The following is a 23912-nucleotide window of genomic DNA, read 5'->3' as shown; positions in this document are numbered from 1 at the left end:
CTGGCGCTGCCGGCCTTCCGCCCTCCCGCGCCGCCGCCGCTCGGGGCTGCCCCTTCTTTGGCAGCGCCCGGCCCTGCCCGCCTCTTGAGCCGCCGCTGCCTTCTCGCCCCACACGAACCCCGAGGAAGAAACGCCAGTTTAGAGCCTGCTGTTCTCCCTGCTATTGGCCTGACCTGCTCCGGGCTCCTCCTCCCGTCTCTGCAGCTTAGCATCATCAACAATGCCTGTGCTTAACTCTTGTCTATTATAGGACCCGCTGTAGGGAGTGCGGGAGGAAAAAGGCGGTCCCCGGGGGGGTTCGGTGGCCTGCCGGTTTTTCCAGACCCTGCTCTTGGACGAGGTGCTCTTTCTGAGGCAACGTCCCCGCGCGTCGCGCTTGCTCCCGCAGCGCAGATAATTAATACCTACAAGGCTGCGGAAGAGCCGTCGCTCACGTGATGGCGAGTCTGCTTTCTGGTTCGGTCTGCGCAGCGGAGGCCTGTTGTAGCCGTGAGGTGAGGCGAGGGCTCGGGAGAAGAGCGCTCTGCGCGGCGTAGGCCGAGGGAGTAGAAATAGCCCGCAGAACGAAGCGTAAAAGCCAGGAAGGGGAGACGGGAACGTGGGACGACAACAGTCGTACCATGCAGAGTGTCGTGGTGGTGGTGTCTGTAATGTAGCTGTTGATCCATTGTGTAATCTCTGTACGTTTGCTTTCATAAAAACAGATGCTAACGTCGCTGAAGCGTGGAAATACTGTAGGACTAAATGCAAGGATGGTAAACGTGTGGCATCTCTTTAACACCGCTAATTCACGGTTTGTTCTGCTTAAGAAATTAATCTGTTAAGATTCGGGACACGCTGTGAGGGAGATCCTGATGCTCATAAAATCAAATTGCTTGTCCTGTCAAAAGTGTTTTGTCGGTTAATTTAATTTTTGAAGGCTGCCCTAGATGATGCGATTTGAGCCGATGTGAACCAGAGTAGGAAGCGTGTTGGCGTGAGAGTTGTAAAGTTGAGGTTTTCTTACCGACTCTGCCGCTGATGCGCTGTTGCTGGTATTGATTTCCGTTTTATCCCATGACGTGTTTAGACTGTGAGCTCTGTTGGCCAAAATCTGCTACTACAGAGGACCTGAGTCTCAGTTCTGGCTTTTGCTGCTGTAATTTCCATAAACTTTGTAAGCATGAATGCGGCTTCTAGTGCTTAAAACACGGACACATGGCAACTTAGCATTAATTTTCAGTTAGGTGCTCGTGACCTTAAACTTTAAAGTTTTGTATAGGAGGAAAGGGGAGGATGGTAGTAAAACCTGACTGTGCTCAGCATCAGCACTTATGAGGCAATGTTGATTAGTAGGTGGGTTGTAACTGTCAAGGTATCAGTGAGCACACGGGGTGGTCCAACATCACAGCTCCGGTGAGCAAAGATAGACGTTAGGTACCTTGAGTGCTCTTTTTAGGTACAGGAGTTACTGAGAGACTCAGGTGAGGGATTTTTTTTTTTTTTTAACTGCCTGTGTTGTTAGCTTGTTTCGTGTCAGTTAAGGTGCAGTTTCCCTCTTTTGCTGAGAAGTTTTTGTCAGTTATTGTTACTTATTATTTGATTTCTCTGTGACAGTGCCGAGTCAGCTTTCCCCATTTATTTTGGCATCTAAGGTGCTATTCATCCAAATGGCTCTGTTCCTTTGGTATACTTCTCTGACCAGCGTTTATTACTACTACTTGAAGAAATAAATATAATATGGATTTTTTTAATGGAGTCTGTTACTGTTGTTATGACTAGTCCTTGCTCTCAGTCATTTGGTGTGCGTAAGCTGAAGGTAGGTGTTGACAGGACAGGAGACCAAGTCTCATATTTTTAGTGTTGCAATGTTTCCATCATAGTCCAGTCAATAACTAGCTATACAAAGGCTTTTAAAAGCACTGGACAGATTCAGTGAGTTGGAAGCAACAGACACTGTTCAGAAAGGTACGTAAATGAAATGGAAGGAGTTGTAATGTTACTATCCTATCTTCAGCAGCTTCAGACTCGCTGATTCAGGTAGGTCAATGAAGTAGATCGGATCTTCAACATCTAGGATTTTGAGTATCCTAAATAAGCGGTGTGAGCTTTTTTCCTTTCTTTGGTTAGGTTCCTTCAGATTTCCCCCCGCTTTGTTCCCAATTTAGGCATTTTTTTGTTGTTGTTGTTAAATTTCTTTGTAGAAATATTTTATTTTTCTGAAGTCTGCCTTCTGAGGACTTTGATAAACTAGATTTCTTTTAAAATTAACAATCATTAAACATACAGGAGCTTCTATTTTATGTTCTTAAGTTTAAAATATAAGCTAATATATGAAAGCCAAGTTTAAAATGTAAACTAATACATGAAAGTCACCCCCTGGGCAGAGAGGGGAGGAGAGGAAGTAATTACAGTGAATGTTATTTAAAAGTGTGAAACCTAACTTTTGCTTAGTAAAATAAATGGTGTAGGAATACTGTTAAAACCGAATAAAACGTGTGTAAAGGAAAATAATAAAATATCAAGACAAATATATCTAACGAAAGTCCAAATATATAGCTGGAAAATTAAACACTTGCACATACCTGATGTTAAAAGGAGACCTAATTTAAAACGCAGTCAAAGACAGAGTATGCTTGGCCTGTACGTCAGCTAAGAAACACTCAAGATTTCTAGTGGTATATACAATTTGTGATTGTCTCTGCTTGAGGTGGATTTTAGATAGATAGATTGTAGAGGCATGCCGATGCAGTTGGATATCTCCACTAAACTGTTTTGCTCTGTTGCGATAAGAAAATAATACAACAGGTCCTGAAGTAAATTTTTGCCTCTTCCGCGGACAGACTAAGCAATGAGAAACCTTAAAGATGTACACTATATCTTGTCCAGTTATTAGTCTTCCTTCCCCTCTAAGACTAGTTTGAAAGGAAAGGGTATGCTTGTTTGAGAGCTCAGTTTCTTTCCTTAGCGAGTGATCATTCTGCCTGTTTTAATTTTGGAAAGTCATTTAGAGCTGCTAGAGATGTAATGAAAAAGTAGTAAATGGGGACAAGATAAAAATCTGCCGTACCAGATCCTACAGCATGTTTATTTCATACTGGTATTTGTTGGGTTTGGAGGCAATATTATGACATACCTAACAATTAAACTAAATCAACAACTGAAGAAATGAGTTTTTTAAGCTGGAAGACTCAGACCAAAAAAGAAAATGATGTTGAGAGCATCAAGAGATTTTATGGTAAACATAATGTGGAAGAAATTCTGGAAGTCATGTTTAACTGACATGCTTTTTCTCTTCAACAGGGTTGTTTTTAGTGGTGGATCACTTAACGATGAAAGATTATGGTTGGTGTGTTACTTCTATGAGTACCTGTTGTTGCGGGGAGGGGGGGGCTGGGGGCTGACTGAAACAAATCAGTCTCAAAAGCGTAAGAGAAATGTACTTTATTTAAGGAACTGAGGAGAATGCTATGTCTACCTTTAGCTTTTCTTGACGGTCAGATCTCATTGCACTCACACTCCAGTATCTTGCTGTGCTGTAGCAGTCTCCATACGTGCCCTGGTCCTCCAGGAGCCAGCGGGTGGGAGATGTTTCATGTCTGGCCAGGCTGAACGTGGCTGGGACATCCTCTTCTGTCATTCCCTCCTTTGCCTCCTTCGCGAATGCTCCTCCTCTTGCTGGTTCTCCATACGTGAGACTTTTCATATTCTGTTGCTTCTGATTAACTACCCAGTGGGAAAACGCTTTCGAATTATTGCGCGACGGGAGTACGCTTGGTATGTGCGCTTCTGCTGTGAGCGATGCCAAGCCATTGGCCTTTAGGGTTCAAGGGGAGGACGCAGCTGTGTTCCAGGGGAACAATACATTCCTCCTCAGAGCTGTTAAGAGTTATCTTTGGAAATAAGTGACCATGAAAAAGTTAACTGTGTTTTTACCTATACCTCTGGCTGTTTTTCCTGGTTTCCAAGTGTTTCAAGTGCAATATAAACCGTTCAAAATCCATGCGCTTTAGGCATTGTGTAAGAGAAGAATTTTTTTTTTTTTTTGGTAGCAACTGTTTCTAACAATTGGCTGTCTAGCAAGAAATGTATCTTTCATGTGATAGTTAATCTAGTAATGCTAGAAACAATTTTCTAAACTTGGTATGCTAGAAGTAATTTTCTAAACTTCGTACTGTACAAGTTACGCAAAGAATTGAACAGTGGTTTCTTGAACCAGGTAAAGCAAGGTTTTGATTTCGTGTACTTTACTGGGATAACCTCTCTATATTAAAAATCGTAGAACAAATTCTTTGATCTTAGATTTTTGTGGTGGTAGGATTTTTATGCAAAACCACTTTGTTTATATCCTTACAATGACTTTTTAATGCAAAATTTGGATAGAACTTGTACTTGATCATAGACTCGTGCTTCAGAAATAAAGCTTTCAATAAAATTCCTCTTGAATTTTCTCTAATAGCTAGTTAGGAGTCATTGAAGGTGGCTGTGGCCGTTGCATGTATAGTTGCTTTGGCAGTTAGTTATTTTGCAGTGCCTTTAGTGTTCTGAATAGCTACACCGTAGTCTTGCAAAACTGTCGGTATTCTTTTTTTGCCACATTGTGGAAGACAGAGGTTAGTTTCTGTCAGCAGTGATTTTTGTAGCAAGAGCTGACATTCTGCTCCAGCTTTGCAACTTAACACTGCTCTTAATGAAGTGGTCAGCACTGCTTTGGTAACAGCAATGTTTGGTAACAATTATATAAATGTTCCCCTCCTATCCAGAAAAAAAAAATTATTGTAAATGTGTTCAAAGGCCCAGCCACCCTTTAATTTTGGGTACAAAAGGCTTCTTACAGTAGTTCACAGGTGTTCTATTGCAGTGTCATTGGCACTTGTTAGTGTTGGGGTTCACCATCGTTTTATCCTGTGTCTGTTACTCTTGTGCTAGGTTGATGCTAATATGAAAAAAACCTGTGATTACAGGAAGGTGTTTTAAAGTACTGGATTGGGGCATTTATAATTATTTTCTTCCTTTGAGCCATCACAGCTCTTGCAGTTTATACTGTATAGTATCAGATTGTTGTAACTACATGGCATGATAAAAATAGGTTACATAGAGCAGCATAGCACTTCCTCTGTTAGTTTGACGCTTTTTTTTTAATTGTCATATTTGGAAATTATTTTGACAACTGCGAAACAAATGTAGACTGCTATAGGTGCTAGTTGGCATGGTGTATATGTAGATGCACCGCATTGCTTGATAAAAATAGTCCATCTTTTGGTGAGGGAGCTTTCAAATTATAACATACTTGCTACTGTAAGACTGTTAACCTACTTAATGCACCTGGTTTGGCCTGACTTTCCTTCCTGCTGGCTGTTTGGTCAGGAGGATGTTTTGTGTTGGACTGTTTTGTCGTGGTTAGTGTGTAGATACTGTAAAGACACCATGCTCTGCAAAGACATAGTGCCATACCTGACCATTGTTTTCTTCTGAGCTGCCCTACGGGAGAAGGAAAAAAGACTGACATTTTTTAAAACAAACCAAAACATTTTTCATGCTCACCTGTAATTTTTGTAAATTTGTGAAATTAAATAAATTACATAAATAGCGTTGAAATTGTAGCAGAGCTCTTACATGTGTATGGCTAGGATTTTCCGTGTTGGTTGCTAAAACAGAAATGTCCTATTAACATGTATAAGGAAGCACACTTACTGTTCTGGTAAGTGTGGGCAGGTACTGGATTTATTTAGTGGCAGGTTGCTGGAATAGGGATCTAGAAAGTCATTCAAGCACTACAAACTCTAAATCTCACTTTTCCTTTAATTAATGCATTCATTTAAAAAAAAAGAAATCCTGTCTACTCTGTGGGAGGAGGAGGAAGATGAAGGAAGGAGTGGGAGAGAATGTGTGTCCTTTTTCTGTTTCCAAAAGCTCGAACAGCTTTGTGTGTGCCAAAACTGGTCTCCCAGACTTTCTTGTGTGCCAGATTAAGCCAGGCACTACTGCACTACTCCATTTTCCTTGCCTCCATGGCCGTATTTATTATAATTACCTCTCTCCATTCTAAGTATATGCTTATGCTAAACTTCTGAAGAAACATTTTGCTGACTTTTTTTTTTCCATTCTGTTGTGTAGTTATACATTCTTATTAGTTGAATCTCTGCTGCAGTAGTTCCATTTCTGCTATATCACAAAAAACTGGTCTAGAAAATACGGAATCCCTTCTCGAAAAATGTGAGTGCCATCTTTGAATACCGTTCCTTAAGTTTTAGGTAAACTTCTTCAAAACTGAAGTTTCTAAAAGGCTCCTGGCCCTTTTGAGGCCAGCTCAGAATTCTCATATACTTGATTAAGGTCAGATTTTCATATAAAATTTCTGTAATTTTATGCAGTGTAATGATAGGTGAAAAATAATAGAGATAAGGCCTTGCTGCTTAAAGATAGTTACTTGCTATGAAGTACTTGGTAGTTCCTCTATGTACGGAAATACAGCCCTTCTCAATTTTGGGCCTAGTACGGCAGGCTTCTCAGCTCCATTGGTGTTAGTGGAAGCTGACCTCCCTCACATTTTTACGTTTAAAGGTGAAGATGTGCGCTCACAGTGCTGCTAACCAGGTTCGCTTGTTCTTGATTTCCCCCTCCCTCTGGTGTCCCACCCCCCTTGGGTTGGTTAAGGTTTAAACAAATTTTAGAAAGGAGGTGTTTTAGTCACCCTTGTTATACGCACTCTGTAGAAGCGGCAGCACTGATGCTGATAGCAGGGTTTATATTAACTTAGCATGGGATTTCTTTTACAAATAATCAGTTAGAGAATTGATTTTTAGATATGCAGTGGGCCATACTAAGCCATAAGCAGATTTTTTTTTTAATTGTTGTTACAATTCTAAAATACCTTGAGCATTCTTTATAAAACACAACAGCCAAAACAATTTGCTGGTTTCTTAGGTGTTTTACAATTTGTAGCTTATTTTCTTATGGTATTTTTCTTGTCTTTCTATAGGGCTGAAAGACACACAGGAGTCTTCATGGATATAGTTGATACATTTAACCATTTAATTCCTACTGAACACTTAGATGATGCCCTATTTCTAGGATCCAACCTGGAGAATGAAGTCTGTGAGGATTTTAGTGCAAGTCAAAATGTCTTAGAGGATTCGCTGAAGAACATGCTCAGCGATAAGGATCCTATGCTAGGATCTGCAAGTGCCCAGTTCTGTTTGCCTGTTTTGGATAGCAATGATCCCAATTTCCAGATGCCTTGTTCAACAGGTAAATCTTACAATTTTTTAAGATTACAATTTTAAAATACAGTTATACTCTAGTACCAACCCTTTTTCATAATGTAGAAATAATAATTTGGGATTTCTGTCTCCTTCCTGCCCTTTTTGTTGCGCTGCTTACATGCCTGGCATGTAAAATATGTGCAGTTCTTCTTAACTTTGTTGCGTGACAATAGAGGAAGGCTCCTAATCTGGATCAGAAGTAATTTAGGCTTTGTTTTGACTACGTGTAAATTATTCCCAATTAAAGTTGTGATTTGTTTAGTGTAAGTACTGTGCCTGATCAGTGAAGTTGCTAGTTGTCTTCAAAAAACGTAGCAATTCTGGGTTAGCAGTAGGAGCCTGAGAGTTGTGCAAATTACTGCTTTGACCTTGGGGTTATTCTGTTAGTGCTAGGCCTTCTAGTACTGAGCTGACACCGGATTCTGTGTGTTTTGCTTTGTTTGGCTTCAAACAAAACCCTGGAATGATAATACAATTCTTTTTTTACTGTTTGGAAACACCCGATTTGGAACCAATTTAGAGCAAAGTTTTAAATAAAAATAATCTTGGGAGTTCTGGTGTAGTTTTGGAAAATAAATAAAAAAAATAATGAAAAAGAGTGATCCAGTCCCTAAAATTATTTGTATTGATGAATAGTTGGAATAATTACACTGAATTTAGTGTAAGAGACAAAATTATACTCTATGCTTAATAGTTTGGGTTTTTTATTAGACTGGAAGTTTAAAAAAATTTTTTTAGGTTCATTACTGAAAAGTGTTGTAGATTACTGCGGATAACTTTGATTATATCAACATTGAATTTTTTTCTGCTAACTTCTATGAACTGTTTCTGAAAATCTTGATAATTTCCTGATATAATATGTATATTGTTTCTACTAACAGACTAAATTCTCACCTTCACTAAATTAAGTGTTATTACAATATGGAAAACTGTAAATCAAAGGTCATATTGACTGAGGCAATGAAAAAGTGAGCTACAAGGCCAAAACAAGATATTTGATCTTTTCACTACTTTAGTAGAACATTATCTGAGGCCATCCTTAATGTTTTCGTTTATTCCTGCTGTAGTCTGTATGCTTATACATTTTGTCTGTAACCCACCAAACAAAATTGTATCACTCTTAGTGTGCATAAGACTGTACAATGTACACAAGTAGACCAAATTCCTCCTCTCTAAATTTTTTATTTCCTTCCATTAAAACAGTGATGCAGATTCTTGTTTCACACTGCATCCTCTGCATCCTCCAGTCAACCTATACTGCATTTCAAAATTTTTGAATTAACTCACAGGGTACAGCTGGATATTTTGGAAACTATGGGGAGACTTTGGGGGGCTTTCTGGCACGTATTTCTCCTAGAAGTGATCAGCAGTGCAATGATTAATACTATTGATACTTAAATAATCACAATTAATTTTTTAAGGTCCCTTAAAATAAGTGAGCTAAGTAATTTACTTGGGGGCTACTATTTCAGGCTGTCTGCAGACTAAGGGAATCAAAACTGGTTTGATTTATGCTGAGTTCATGAATTTAATGTTTTGGTTTTAAATCTGAAAGCAAGAGCAGAGTGATATTTCAGTAAGTAAATTAAAACATGCAATTTGGAATTAATGTAGTAGGTAACCAAAAGGACATGAAATGTTCTTGCTTTTGCTTGTTCTTTGTAGGTCTTGATAAAAACTGTCCTTATTCTGAGATGATAGGACTGCAGTATGTATTTACAGGTTTTTTTGTTGAGAAAAATGATTATTGGTTTGAAGCAAAGTTTCTTTGCTTGTCTTTCTTTCTTGAGTATTCGTATAGCTCATGATTTATTTGATCTGTCTGAGACTTTTGGTGATCTAACGCAGCTTATGTGGTCTGCTGGTAAGAATGCAGTTGTGCAAGATGATAGTACCCTTGGTAAGAACTACCCATACAAAGGCTGCTTTTTCCAGACGGTATGCGTGAAAGCTCATCTCTATGCCAACATCAATTTGTCTAAAAAAGAAAAAAGCATAACTCTTGCAAGAAAACTTGCCTTACTTGCATCCTTAGAGCTACGACACCATTGGCGTGTCATACAGAATGATAGTTTGCTGTATTCTGATACTTCCAGTTCTTTTTTCCCCACTCTATGTACAATCTCACTATGAATTTATTCTCTAGTGCATTAAGCAGTATGGTAACAGAACGTTTGATTATTGGCTCTTCTTTAACCTTTCACTAGGGTTAGGAGTGTACCTAGAAAAATGTATTTTCAGTAAGGTTTTACTAGGTTTAGGTACATTTGTTATTATCTATTTATGTTAAGCAGGGCAAGACCTAGGAAATACTGAAATGGTAGATGGTGGTGTTTCTTACACTCTTGATTTCATTCCTGAAGAGAGTGAATTTTTTCCAGAAGCACAGATTTATTTACCACAATTTATTTTAGACCTTGAAACAGTATTTTGCATAACCCATGCCTAGACCATGGAACAGTTTAATAAAAGGAGCAAAATGCTTGTGGAAATTACTTCAGAGGGCCAGAAAAGGACAGATTTGTCATGCTTGCTGCTCCACGAATCAGTGGAATGTACTCTGTTCTGTCTAGTTTTTAAAGTGTTGAAGATTTCATGCTACAGCTTATTTGGTTGCTGCAAGCAAGCTGAAGAGATAAAGGTTAAAATAGCTGGACTGAGGAGGTGATTTGGCTAAAATGGTATTGGGTCTCATGGATAAAAGGGAGGAGCAGAAGGCATGGCTCACTAATACTTCTTTGAAAGCCTGGTTTGAGCAGAATTCAAGAGTATTTGTAAACATATGCGCAAAACAAGATACTATCTTTATATACCTTCAACCCAAAGAATTTGTACCGTGTTCTAAATATGAAATTTCTTATGTGAACTTGAGTACGTGTGAGTGGCAGAAGCTTTGAGAAGCCTTGTTTCAGGCCTGCTTACCCACATACCAAATTTCTCAGGACCGTGACAACATTTTCTTTGCTTTGTTTGGAGATCAGGTCTTTTTGTCTTAGGAATCCCTTCTCTCTTGCTCTTAAGTTGGTTTTGAGTATGGGTTTGTTTTCTACTCTTTTTCTTACTGCTGCATTGACATAGTTCTTGTTGGGTGGTATTTACAGGCCTAATCCAAACTTATTACTCATCAACATTGCATCTGTCTTGCTCAGCTTTAGGGTTTATATTGCACATCATTCACCATGAGCTAAGCTTTTTGTTAATGCTAAGCTCCTTTAATGGTGAGTTACCAGTTATCTGACTGTACATGATGTGTACTGGCAGCAGCTGGTTGTATGTCCTTTAAACAGTTCAAGTACTTGTCTGTAACACAAATGCATGGATTTTTGTGAGTTGAAGTTTGATTTCTAATCACTGCTCATTAGAGGCATCTACCCAGAAAATGCAAGTTTTGTAAGTTGGATTATAAATGCTTCTCTTGGGGAGGCTGGTAGCATAGAGTCAGAATGGTTTGGGTTGGAAGGGACCTTTAAAGGTCATCTAGTCCAAGCCCTTCAACTCGATCAGGTTGCTCAGAGCCCCGTCCAACCTGGCCTTGAACACTTCCAGGGATGGGGCATTGACCACCTCTCTGGGCAACCTGTTCCAGTGTTTACAATGGGGGCATTGTAAAAAATTTCTTCCTTATATCCAGTCTAAATCTACCCTCTTTTAGTTTAAAACCATTACCCCTTGTCCTGTCGCAACAGGCCCTACTAAAAGTTTGTCCCCATCTTTCTTATAAGCCCCCTTTAAGTATCAAAATGCCACAATAAGGTCTCCCCGGAGCCTTCTCTTCTCCAGGCTGAACAACCCCAACTGTCTCAGCCTGTCTTCACAGGAGAGGTGCTCCAGCCCTCTGATCATTTTTGTGTCCCTCCTCTGGACCTGCTCCAACAGGTCCATCCATGTCTTTCCTGTGCTGAGCATCTCACAGTCAGCAGTACTGGTGACAACTATGACAAATAGCAAGGAGCATGAGACTGGATGTTTGTGGCCTGTCTATTGATAGGAAGAACTGTGTCAGTGGCAGTAAAGCAGTCTCATGTTCATGTCTTGGCCTGAATCCCGTTTGTGCTGGATCTAAATGGTTTCTTCAGTTAGATCCATTGTTGGTCTTTGTCTCCTCTGTGAGCTTGCTCTGGAATTGCTACTGAGTAGTAGAATGGGGTTGTCTTGTTCAGCTGTGATTGGACAGTTACGTGTTTTGAGAAGACAGGATTCTTTGGAGGTGATCCTGGTGGTGGCTTTGAGCAGAGGTGGAAGTAACTCTTTATGACCCTCTCATGAGCTGGAAAGGGTATGGGTCAAATTAACAGACGTTATGCTGAAATCCTTTTAGGATGCGTTTGTGAAGAGTGACTGCTAAACTGTAAAGATGTAGTTGGGCTGCTGGTTTGTGGAGTTAGACTGAGCAGATGGCTGCTCTTACAGCACCGTTAGGAAGTTTTCTGTTATTTCGGTGAATCAAGGTACAAGCAATCCACAGATCTTACTGTTCACTGCAGCTCGTTGGAGCTTAGCAGTAATGGAGGCCATTTACTGTCCTGAAGTAGGTATTAGCAGAAAGACCTAGTGTTGATAGTGGAAGTTGATACAGCTGTTCTCTTCAAGTTAAAGGACAGAATTTGACAAAATGAGGCTTTTGAGAATTAAATGAAACCCAAGTTCTTGAAACAAATGGAAGTGTCCCATATCATGTTTTAGGTGTCTCTGTGCTTCTGTTCATCCATGTGGTCAGGTGACTGTTCTTCCAAGATCTGAGCGACCAACACAGGAGGGTAGGTCATGCAGAACAGCTCTTGGGTGTCTTTAATGTTTGGGTGGTGTGGGTGGGTGTGGATGAGTGGTTTTAGGGCGGTGGTTTTTTGTTTTATTTTGGTGGTTTGGTTTTGTTGTTTTGTTTTGGTTTTTTTTTTTTTTCCTTTCTGAGCAATTCCTTGATAAGAAGTGGAAACTGTGAAGTTTAGGATATGACATAACTCTTGAGAGCAACACCTTTTTTCAACTTTGTATGGTACCCTAGTGACAGGTTTTCTGTTTTGTTCTGTTATTGCTTGCTGGAAGACAGGCTGGAAGCTTATCCACTAATTTTTGTAAGCTGGCGAGCATAGCAGGTCAGACCAGTTGCATGCCAGCAAACTAAGTAACGAGCATTCATCCTAAATTGGTTATTTCTCAGCTATCACGAATTCTATAGCTTTTCAGGGTGTCATTTACTGGGGCAGTTTGATTCATTATATGTGTAATAGAGGGAATGGAATTTGAATTGCTTATCATCTGGAGACATTTCTAGATTTCATAATAAAATCAGACTTTTAACCGGTTTAGTTTATGGATATGTTTATTGAATCAGGTTTTTCTCATAAATGGTGAGGAAGACTGACCCTATAAGACTGTACGAAGACTGTTAGGGACATCTTTTTAATTGCCCTTTTTTTCCTGTCCCTCTGGATTGCTGCTGGGAAAGTGTTTCCCCCAAGTGATGTCTGTTCTTTCTAGTTTTAGCCTGTGTTTTCATAAGTATTGTTAAAAGCAGCATTACCTCTGCTAAAATTGCGATCACCTACTGCATCTTTGGAGCCAACCCAGTTGTTCTGACTACAGATACTTCTTTCTTTTAGCTAGTGTCCTGTCTGGCTGTGTTAGCCATTTCAGGTTCTTTTCACTAAAGCTAAATGTATGTGTATTTTTCCTCCTGCATATGAAGTAATTTTGAATGTAACCTTCAGACTGCAACCCAAAATTGGGTCTAGTAATTTCTCTGTTTTGTTACCTCTTCATGCCTGCCTTCCTCCAAGCTGTCCATGTGAACAGTTGTACAGTGTCTTGTGATCAAGGTAGTAACTTTCCTGCATAAAATTTAAATTTACTATGTTGGTATTTTATTGAGAACCTGGAGAATGTTTGGTTTGCATACTTTTCTGTTTGTAGGTAACAAACTACCAGTTTTCCCCATTTTAGGTCCTCCTGAAGGCTTTAGTTATCTATTCCTTTGGATCAGTTTTATGGATGGAGAGAGGTTGGATCTGTGATAGGATTTGCAAGGCAGTTCATGTATTTACAAATCACACAGCTCATCTAAGGGCTTTCTTCTTAATGAAATAACTTAATTTGGTTTAAAGTGCTTGGTTTGATGCTGTGTTTTTACTTTGTTATTGAAATTTGTGCTTTACTACTCTTTATTTCCAAAATAGCAGGCTCTTGTGGCTAAATAATCCTTAAATCAGTAGCCCTGTAACATAACTCCCATCTTTTTTAAAAATAGGGATTCAGTCCTCTGTCAAGATACATGCTGTATTAAGTTTATTAATCCTAATTGATTTTCAGATGTTTTTATTCTAAAGACAGGAAAAATCCCTTTTTACAATTTAGAGGTTAATGGAGAATGGGAGTAAATGTTTAGTTAGTATTTCACATGGTACTACTGTGATTCTTTTCTTGCGCTGGGCAGTCAGTACAAGGTACTTGCAGGCAAATTCTCAGTTAAACAGGTTACAGGCTTACAGGAAAACTTTGGTAAAACAGTTGGAATTTGGTGTTTTCTTATGCAAGTTATATCATCAGTGACCTCATTTCTCTTGAAAATATATATATTTTTTTTTCCTAACACAGCATTTTTAATTCTGTTTCTTGAACATATGCATCACAAATGTCAATAGGAAAAAGGTTTTCATATAAAATATACCATCTTCATTTACAATCTCGAGACAGTGATTTTTTTCAGTATCAATATATATGTTTCATTGTTTTACTAGAGTTTATTAGCTCTTCTTAAGGCTTACCTAAAGATGTGTTGGTTAGAGCTATAGACTGTTACTGTTCTTTTCATTGAAGCATAATGTTAGGTTTTTACATTATCATCCACATATAATATAGTAGAAATTTTAAAACATCCAACCGTTTCCATCTAATTTGTGATGCTTATAGAATTAAAATATGGAATCTGCCGTGGACTTGCTCAGTCCTGCTGTTAGCGTGATTCAGGTGGATGTAACATTTAGAACAACACAAAGCAGCAACAACAGTGGAGTTCTGTTCCGTGTGGTTAGCTAAGCAAAAGAAAATTAGGGCTAACATTTACAGAAAATAAATTTATTTCTACACTTGAGATTTACCTTGACCAGTGTGTCAAAAACCTGAATATTTCTGTCTAATTTTGGCTGAAGATAATCAAGGGAAGACTTATGGTAATAAAAATAAAGATTTATAAATTTCAAAGATTTTGATGGTGATTTTAGGGGTATTTTCTTTCCTTGCTCCAGCAAGTAAGGCTTGTTTTCCTTAGTTCTATCTACATTGCTGAAGAACTAAAAAATGGTCATGCTTTTGTTTTAATGCATGGAAAATTTTACTTTAAATTTGCAAGTAAGCTATTTTTACTGTATGTTATTCTATTATTGTATAACATATATAAAAATGAGTCAGTAGCACAGCACAGTATTTTGGGAATTTAAACAGAAGTAATGGAGAGACTAAAAATATTAAGTTGAAGGCCAGTGGTGCCTCTTCTGGTGTGAACATGTTGAACGTGACTTGTATTTTCCTTATTTGCAGCTTGTTCAGTTGTACCCTGGTGTACAACATTTTCTATTCAGATGTGGTTTTATTTCTTTATTTTTTCCTTTCTTTTATCTTTTAATCCTTTTGTCTTAATTTCTGTATTTATTACTGAGATAATCTTTAGATATTTATTACTAAGATCATCTATATCTCTTTTTAGTTCTGTCTGGTTTTGCTTTTGTTGGTTTACTTCTCCCAATGCTGTTCCTCTACCTCCATTTCTCTTTCATAATTTAATTTCCTAGTCCCCTCTGTATCTGTTACTATTCTCTGTCACTTTTTCTCTTCCCAGCAGGGTCTGTGTCGAATGCTCCTCATCCGGGGGCCTCATGGGGCTGTACTAGCCGAGTTATAGCTCAGGTGGTTTGAAATTAGCAAGATTCTGTGCTTCAAATTCCTCTGTAAAATTAAAGCTACAGCACAGAGTCTTGTAAGTATGAAAATACTTTAATTCTAATATTTCAAACTGTCTGTCAATAGTAGACTGAATGTGTCCCTTTTGGTATTAATAAAGGAGGGTGTGTAAATTCAATAACTTGAGCAAGAACATTGTAAAACCTGAGGCTCTAACGGCAGCCCTGAAATCTGCTCCAGAGCTGTTTCAGAAGTTGTCCAAGTAGTTTTTATTTGTCATGTTGTCTTCAGTACCTTAGTAGCTTAGTTCTACACTGAAGAAACAGAAGAGGATCTGAAAGGAGTCTCCTTTGTCACAGTCTGTTCCCAAATACCACTTCCACGTTTCATAGGAGCACTCTTTAATGAGAACGCTAATACCGAACTGCAGAGCTGTTGGGAGGACATAGTCTTTGAGAACACAAGAATGAGGAGCCAGAGTTAGGGTGAGGGTCCATGTCGTTTAGTTTTCCATTTTGGACAATGGCCAGTATTAGATGTTTAAGGGAAAATAAAGTCTAACAGAGCAGTTACAATGTCATCTTTTTGCCAGTGTGTCCTTTTTCCCAGTATGTAGCTTATAGCAAATAAGTGATTAAGGAACGTTTGGATGAGTGGAGTAAGACTGGTATTATCAGTCCTCTGCAGCTTGTGTGTGATATCTGTGTATATGTGTACACGTGCACAGGCGTAAAGGGGGCTCTGTGGATTGGAAAGCAAAAGCTGCCAGTAATTTCCAGAAACACACTTTTCCTGTAAACTGATATATCCGATGCAGTAGCTAAAAATTATGGTTGAAATAAAATGAGTAACAATAAATTGTCAGCTCAAGAAACTCCAAGCTTTCAGTTCCTGGTGGCCATATAATTACGGAGGTCCAGAGTGCCGATTACCTGGTGCCAAGGTCAGCCTTCCTTAAGAGGCTGTTTAAAATCTTTCTAATATTTGAACTTCAAAATTAACAGGTTGTTTGGTTGTGGTTTTTTTCTTAATTATTCATGACAAGTGATTGTGGATTGAGTTACAGTCCTGATAGATTTGATTATTCATCACTGTTTGACTTTGCTTTAGCAGTGTTTTACAACTTCCAATTTTTGTTATTCTAAAAGTATGCTCATTATTGTAGTGCCTTCAAGAGAGCATTATTTTTTTAAGTTGCAGTAACATTAGACAGATCATCAGACAGAGCATCCTGCTTATCAGAGCAGGAATTGACAGATGTTCTGAGACAGTCTAAAAATTCTAACAATTTTAAATTTCTATTAACTTCTTGCTTATTTTGATTTCTAAGATAAATTTATTAATTTAAATCCGTTTTAAGTAAGCAATTGTTAGAAATTTTTAGATACCTTACTTCTGTCATATGCATTAGTTTATCTTGAAAATGCTTCTAGGTGGGTGTCTGAATAGTGAAAAATAGGCATACTTGGTTGTTTAGAGTCTGTATTGTATTTGTCAGACCCTCCTACAAGTTCTGTAAAATCACTTTGGTATTTGGCTTGATCTCAAAAATTTCACATCCCACAGGGACCAGGATTCAGTAATCACACGTAGAATCTTGGGATAGGAGAGGCTACCACTGCAGAGCCAAACTTAGAGAAAGTGAGGAGAATGGCTGGTACAGTGGCCTGACTGCCTCTTAGGAAACCTATTTTCAGGAGCAACCTCTGGGATCCTTCTCAGGTTAGTGGAGGATAGGAGTTCAACAAAGACAATGTTCTCTGACTCTCCTGGGAGACTAGTGCATACTGCACTCAATGCTCTTCCAAAAAGGGGTTGCAGATGCTAGATGTGTGATGTGGGTGGGACTTTGAGTTTTAAAATGGTATCCTGTGAGAAAACTGTGATTTTAAACTCTTTGCACTTCTGGATCAGCTCTTTCTGCTGTTTACCTTTCTTCACTTTTTCTTAGGTGGGAAGGGACAGTGAGGGACAGCTGATCCTCTAAGACTGGGGACCTTCCTGTGGCAAAAAAACAATAAAAATGTGAGTCCACCAAAAAGCTATAAGGACTATCTACAGAAATTTTAAGCTTTGGGTGATAGCTTCTTCTACACTGAAACTGCCTCACATGGGAATTTTCTGTCTTGCCTTTCTTCATTCCCTGCCCCCCCCTTGGTTTTTTTTTTAGATGGCCAATTTATTTATTTTTCCCTGTCTCTTCCCCTGTCTTGCTCAGCATTACAGCTGCAACATTTTTTGATCATTTTAAGTTTTATGCTCTTTCTTGTTTGTTTGTTTTTTCCAGTTATTGGTCTTGATGATATTATGGATGAAGAAGGAGTTAAAGAGAGTGGTAATGATACCATTGAGGACGATGAGCTTGTTTTACCTAACAGGAATTTGAGGAGCCGTTGTGAAGAACCGTCACTCACATCGCCAAGAAAATCACCACGTTTGATGGCACAAGGTGATCATTCAATAGATATGTGTGTTTGCATATTTGAAGTCCATTAGATTTTTATAATTCCATCCCACCCAACATTTATAAACTGAAAGTAAAGCTTTGCTATTTGGTTGTGTGAATTCAAGTACAGACACTTCCTTTTTTATACAATGCAGCTAGAAGTCAGTATCTGTAGGGTACTACTCAATTTGAATTCCTCTTTGATAAATATTTGATGTCTTCCTTATGGCCCGTGGTCCTTAAACTCATTTTTGAGATTTTAATCCTTTCACCTGCATCAGATTAGCACTGTGGTTCTTCACCAACAAAAGCATGTTGTATTTGCGTGGAATATTAGGTTAGCATGTCTCTTTATTTCCAATTAAAATTTTAATTCTATTTATTTTTATTTGTGTATTTTCTTTTTGTTTTAAACTAGGTTATAATAATTGCAGTCATAAAGTCTTTCATCAAAATATCTAAATACGCATAAGTATTGTAATCAAATATTTAAATTCTGTGTGGTAGCTAATTGATTGTGGTTAGGGTTCTTCTATCTTGTTGAACTGGTGGAGTTATTGACAGCTCTGCTTTTTCCTGCTAGTAGAGTAGGCTGAGTTAAAAAGATAAAATTACTTAATAGGGAAGTCAGAATTTAAATAAGAGCCTGTGGGACAAAGCTGGTAAATATGCTTTTTAAAAAGGCACTGGAATGTTTTCTTGTTTAGAAAATGTAAGAGATGTCAAGTGAGAATGTGACTGGCTCTCAAACTCATATACTGTGTTCTCTAAAAGCTTTGTAAACTTCACAGCTATACTTCTAACCACAATATAACTTGTGTGATTTTTTTCTTGAGGTAGAAGTTGTTGAGTGGAAGAAAAGTAGAGTGGGTTTTGATTGTCTTTTTGTCATCACTTCTGTTTTGTATATACTACTCAGAACTTTCATAGCCATTAGAATAATGAGTTTTTACATCCAAACTGCAGCAGTGTAAAATTGAAATGCAAGTAATTTATAACTTTTCAAAGTAGACAGCTGGGTGGTGTGGTGTGGTGGTGTTTGGGGTTTTTATTTGGGTTTTTTTGTGGTGGTGGGTTTTGGGGTTTTTTTTGTTATAAGTTTAGTAAACCACTAAGTTTTAAGTTCACTTTGTGTCCAGTAAGCTAAATCAGGCTAAATCAGTTCCTATTCTAGGTAAGTCTTGTATTTGCAAAAAACAGGATGCAGTATAGCTAAGACATTTTCTTTTTCCCTTCCTAGAACCAGTACGGAGTTTGCGACAGAGCACACTAGCCAAGCGTTCGAATGTTGCACCTCTTGTTAATACCAAGAAATCATCTGTAAAAAGTGGATCTGCTCCAAAAACCGGACAGAAACAAGAGAAAAGCCCAGCTAAAGAGGGAGATGTTGCTGCACCCTTGAAAGAGCAGCCTAAAGAAGTTAGGCGTAGTACAAGACGATCAGGACAGATAGAAGGAACTGCAGCAGCAGTAACAGCATCCCAAAGTAATACAAAATGTCTTCCTGGTCCTGAAGAGGTGAATGAAATAAAGTCTGAAACCCTTGAGCTGGCAAAAGTTGAGGAAACATCCCAAGAGTTAAGTTGTGCTAATTTAGCAGAAGCCTGTTCTCCTTCTCCTGGAGAAACAAAGGAAATAACAGAGGTTGCAACGAAGACTGAATCTGGGAACATTGAGTCAGTTTGTTCGGTATCTGCAGATACTGAAATTACTGCAGTTAAAAATGAAGCAAATGATGTGATTGACTCAGTGGGCTCTGAAACCTCTTTGGAAGAAAAGACTGAAAATAAAACAGAGGAATTGGAGAAGACAACAGAAGAGCATGATCAAAGTGGGGTAACTGGAAAAGCTAATGATCCATCTAGTGCTTGCGTGAATGCAAGTGAAATTTGTAAGACCTTTTCAAATTTGTCCAGCTCTGTAGAAGAGGGGGTTGATTGTAGTTTAGGTTCCCACAATGTGGAAGTTCCTGATGAAAATACATTGTCAGTAAAGGAATGCATAACAGAGCTTGTAGATGATGACCAGGGAGTGGAGAAAACTGTAACTTCATCTGAGAAACTATTGGACACTACAGAGTTTGATAATAAAGACTTGAAAAGCAAAGAGTTTACTTACACTGACCCAGGAAATAGCATTTTGGAAAACACTGTTCCTGACCAAACAAGCCCAAATGTACAGCAGCAGATTGGCGGTACTAAAGTAGAAGGCCCTGAGGCATCAAAATTTCAAGAGGATGATAAACAAATTAGCATGTCATCAAAATGTGAAAAGAATGTTAGGCCCCGGCATAGTAAATCTTTAATACAGGATAAGCAAAATCTGACTGCAGGTACTCGACAGAAATCAGGTACAGTGCAACAGGAAATAATGCGTTCAAGAACAAGAGCTGGTCTTACTGTATCAGGTCTTCACAGTCCATCTTCAGCAAGTCTGAAGCGGAATGCGGATGAGCAAGAGAGTCATCAGCATCCGAATAACCCAGTCAAAATTAGGAAGAAACAGTCTGATCTGGGTTTGAAAGCAAAGAGCTATGTTCCAGGGATAACTGTAAAAAAGCAGACCAATACAATGCTGAAGAAAATACCCCGAGTCCAGGCTTCTGGGCAAGTACAGAAGTCATCAATTCAAAGAGCAAGTGAGAAATCTCCTACTCATCAGAGTTGTTCTAAAGATACCCACCACTCCATGCACTCATTATCAGGGCATGTTTCAAATCTTGGTCAGAAGCAAGCCCCCCAGGGTCAGAAACACCAGGTTGCAACTGTGCTAAAAACAAACAGCTCCACAAAGGAAGAGGCAGAGACAAAAGATCCCCCTGTTGTAGAACATCTGAAGGAGGATGATAAAGAAAAAAACAAATCAAAAAGAATTGATAAGAATCTCCAACCTCGCCAGAGAAGAAGTAGCAGAAGTCTTTCACTTGATGAACCTCCGTTGTTCATTCCAGATAACATTTCAACTGTTAAACGGGAAGGCTTGGAACATACTTCTGCTAGTGAAAGCAAATATGTTTGGGTGCCCAACAAGCAGTGTGGCTTTTGCAAAAAGCCACATGGCAACAGGTGTGTGTGGCTTTGTGTCTGAAGAATTTATTGGTCTCAGAAGATAATTCTTTTCCTCTCTTATCAAATGTTTCATACCGCTGGTCCCAAACCAAAAAGGCATAGCCTTACAGTGGAAGCCTGCCTGTTATACTGTCAATTAATTTCCTTTGCACTCACACACTTTTTTTTTTGTCTTTTAAATAGAGCATTAGAAACTAGCTTGGCCAAAAATTTTTACTAGAAATATTTTATTATATGAGTACTTTTGATGAATGTGTGATTCTGCTATGCTGTTAAAATACGTACTTTAAACTTGACTTTTTTTTCATAGAAAAGAAATAAGATGTCTGTGTTCTAGATTATCATTTCCTTCTTTCCAGAGACCTCTTAAGTTGAAGGATCGCCATCAACCAAAAAAATCAAATAGATGTTTACATGTGACTCTTATCTGGTAGAAGTGTGATTCCAATAGAGATTCAGAGGTTTTTTTCAATTTGTATAATCACTGCTGTGAGGCTTTCATGTAACAGGAGTAATGAAGTAGTTGGGGGAGGGTAGGAAGAACATCAGTCTCAAAAAAACTCTATAAAACTTCCATGTGGGCATATCTGAAATTGCCTTTAACCTAATAATGAAGTTGCATCTGAAGTTGGTAACGTCCCTCTGTGACAACAGTTATTCTTCTACACTGTAAGTGAACTGAAAAAGGCCATTGGGTTCCTCTAATGAACTACCAATCTAAGAATAAGAATTCCTTTATTACCACTTCTTATTTTATGGATTTAATATTGAAATTTTTTTTTGTAGTTGCAGTTCTACATGCTAGTCCCCCCTTCCTTCCCACCCCCCATTTCAAATTGAAGACGTTTCTGATTAGTCCTTTGCCTGTGTGAGAGAAACTTTTAATAGTAATTTTCAGTGAGTGTGCTTTAGAACTCCATATATCAGAGTGAAATATGGAACAATTAACCTTTGGTGCCTGAGGTTTTTATAGCATTCATTTGTATCTAAGAAGAGCCCTTGTGAGTTTTATTGACTTATTATATTATATTTGGAAAACAAATATATTTGAAAAACAACCACATAAAATTTATTTACTGTGAAGCTATAGTAATTGCATTAATGTGGCCTATTAAAAGTCTTTTAATGCTAGGTTTGCCCTGCCTGGTTGGTGAGAATTGGCTCATTGAAGGGGTACTCAAACTTAGTTCTGTGTGTGGTTTTGTTTTCTTTTTGTTTTCTTTTTGTTTGTTTTTTTTTTAAATCCTTTTATTGTTAGTACTGTCCCTTTACCATTTGTGCCTCTGTAATACTGTTTAATTTTATGCAGCTTGCATTTAATTAGTTTTTTATCATCTCGTGTATTACCACAATGGTAGAAGTACATGGGTAGCCTGCATTTCAGTAAATCATTTAAATTCAGAAAGGCTGCTTCATGATATGAAAATGCTTCTGTGGATATTTTTAAAGCAAAATATGCATATTTGGGGTTTAAACTACTTGATATGTGTTAAAAATTCAGCTTTGAATTGAACTTGTCCCATTTTTCTTTGTGTGTTTGCTAACTTTTTAAGCATTCTATGGGTTTTCTTGTTCTGAATGTCTTGTTAAAATTCAGAAAGTCTTGATATTTAATACTAAGTGGATCTAACCACTGTATTGGGAAGATACTGCAGTGAGGCAGAACTAAATCTGCTAATTTTAGTTTATGAAGTCAAAGTAATGCTACAGAAGATATACATACTATGCATTGATACAGGATTAAATGCAACAAACCAATTTTGCATTGCCACCTCTTTCTGCTGCTAGAACAGTGCCACAGATGGTGATTACTGATACCCTCAACTTTGTAATGCCAGTCTTAAGACTTTTTGTTTTTTTTTTAATCTGTGTTACAAAACTGTTGACACAACCAGCAGTTTCAGTGGGAAAAGATCAGACTGGCTAAATGTAGAAAGATATTTAGTACACAAATATGGAATTCTTGTATATAGAATGTAACTGAGACATGCTAGTGGAGTGAGGAACCTAGCAGTATTGAGCCCCTTGCTTAACAACAGAAGACTTAAGACTGTCAGTCCAGCACTTTTTATTACCACTATTCTAAAAAATGAACTTTTTGTTCAAATTACTTTTGTAGTTGTATGCTACAAATAAAAACTCAAATCTTTCAGATTCACTTGATGTCATTAAGATCCAAGAGGAAGCAAAACTCCTATCTTGAGTGCCTTGGCATTTTGTACTTGTTTAATTATTGGTGCAAGAACAAGAAAACATTTTCAGTACAGTGCAAAAGAAAAAAAAAGCTTAACATGATAAATTTCACTTTTATCACTTGGAAGAACATCAAAACTATTGAAATTGACTGTAGTGATAAGGGTTTTTTAATTTGCTTTGTGGATTGCTTTTCAAGGAATTTTTGTTTCCTTTTGTAACAGCCTAGCTGGTCAGCCTGTTTCCTTTTTTTTCCCCCTGTTCATTTTACAGGAGATTCAAATATTGTGAAATGACAGTAAGTTCACCAAATATCAAAGGCAGAGCTAAGATCTGAAACAACATGTGTTTTCATATCCTGCTTTATCATTACTTAAACTTTGGAAATTTTTATCAATGCTGTGGTACAAATTACTTGTAGAAAAAGAAGTTGAACTGCAGTTCCAGCCCCCAGGTGGGAAATAATGTGCATAAGAGCCTTGCAGCATGTCATGTTAATGAAACACATCTGGAATTCAGGCTGCAAAATAGTAGTCACTTGAACCTTTTTGTATTCCCTACAATAAATGCAAAGCTGCTAACCTGTTGTTAATGTAATACTAAGCTTGGAAAATTGATTCAGGTTGAAGATAATGTGTGGAGGTAGTTTCATCAGCTTTGTTTGTGTACAGAATCCCCAAAGGGGGATGCTCGTGTAGGCCTTTCACAGCCCCAGAGTAATCTTACTGTGCCTGTTAGAAGAACAGTTTTATTTCAGAATCGGCACCTGACAAATGGAGTCAATTTATATCTTTAGAAATACATGCAATAATTTGCTGCATGCAAACTCAAAGTGTGCTTAGCCTTGCACTGCAGGTGATAGATACCGCAGATTTGGCTGAGAAGGAAGGAGTCCTTTTCTAAAAACATGGGACTTGCATGATCAAAGAAGTTTACAAGTTATAACGTGTCTTGCTTTGTAAGAGGCATGCCTGTTTTTTTCTGTTAATAGATTGTCATTCTTTGGCACCTGAGCTTTGAACAATGACTATTCATGCTCTGTTTTCAACTGGTCTTGATGCTTATAAG

The 23912-nt window shown here is 38.1% G+C and overlaps 1 protein-coding gene across 4 annotated transcripts in view; it reads left to right on the top strand.

Moving 5' to 3' along the window:
* Positions 1 to 1717: 1717 nt before the first annotated feature.
* PHF3 (PHD finger protein 3) overlaps positions 1718 to 23912 on the top strand; it is a 47513-nt gene continuing 25318 nt past the window's right edge. The window contains exons 1-5 of one of the 4 annotated variants that reach the window (XM_010565797.1): positions 1718 to 2019; positions 3283 to 3328; positions 6962 to 7230; positions 17425 to 17586; positions 18824 to 20648. In XM_010565797.1, the coding sequence (XP_010564099.1) occupies positions 3312 to 3328; positions 6962 to 7230; positions 17425 to 17586; positions 18824 to 20648 (2273 nt within the window). In that variant the 5' untranslated portion in view covers positions 1718 to 2019; positions 3283 to 3311. Of the gene's footprint in view, positions 2020 to 3282; positions 3329 to 6961; positions 7231 to 11933; positions 12002 to 15941; positions 16081 to 16703; positions 16860 to 17088; positions 17163 to 17424; positions 17587 to 18823; positions 20649 to 23912 lie in introns of those variants that run through there. The other 3 variants (XM_010565798.1, XM_010565799.1, XM_010565800.1) reach the window with 3 other exon arrangements.

Source organism: Haliaeetus leucocephalus, unplaced genomic scaffold, assembly GCF_000737465.1.
Source record: "Haliaeetus leucocephalus isolate CR32 unplaced genomic scaffold, Haliaeetus_leucocephalus-4.0 Scaffold195, whole genome shotgun sequence".
Taxonomy (NCBI): Eukaryota; Metazoa; Chordata; class Aves; order Accipitriformes; family Accipitridae; genus Haliaeetus; species Haliaeetus leucocephalus.
Note: the sequence above shows the minus strand (reverse complement) of the source record. Positions and strands in the feature narration are given on the sequence as shown.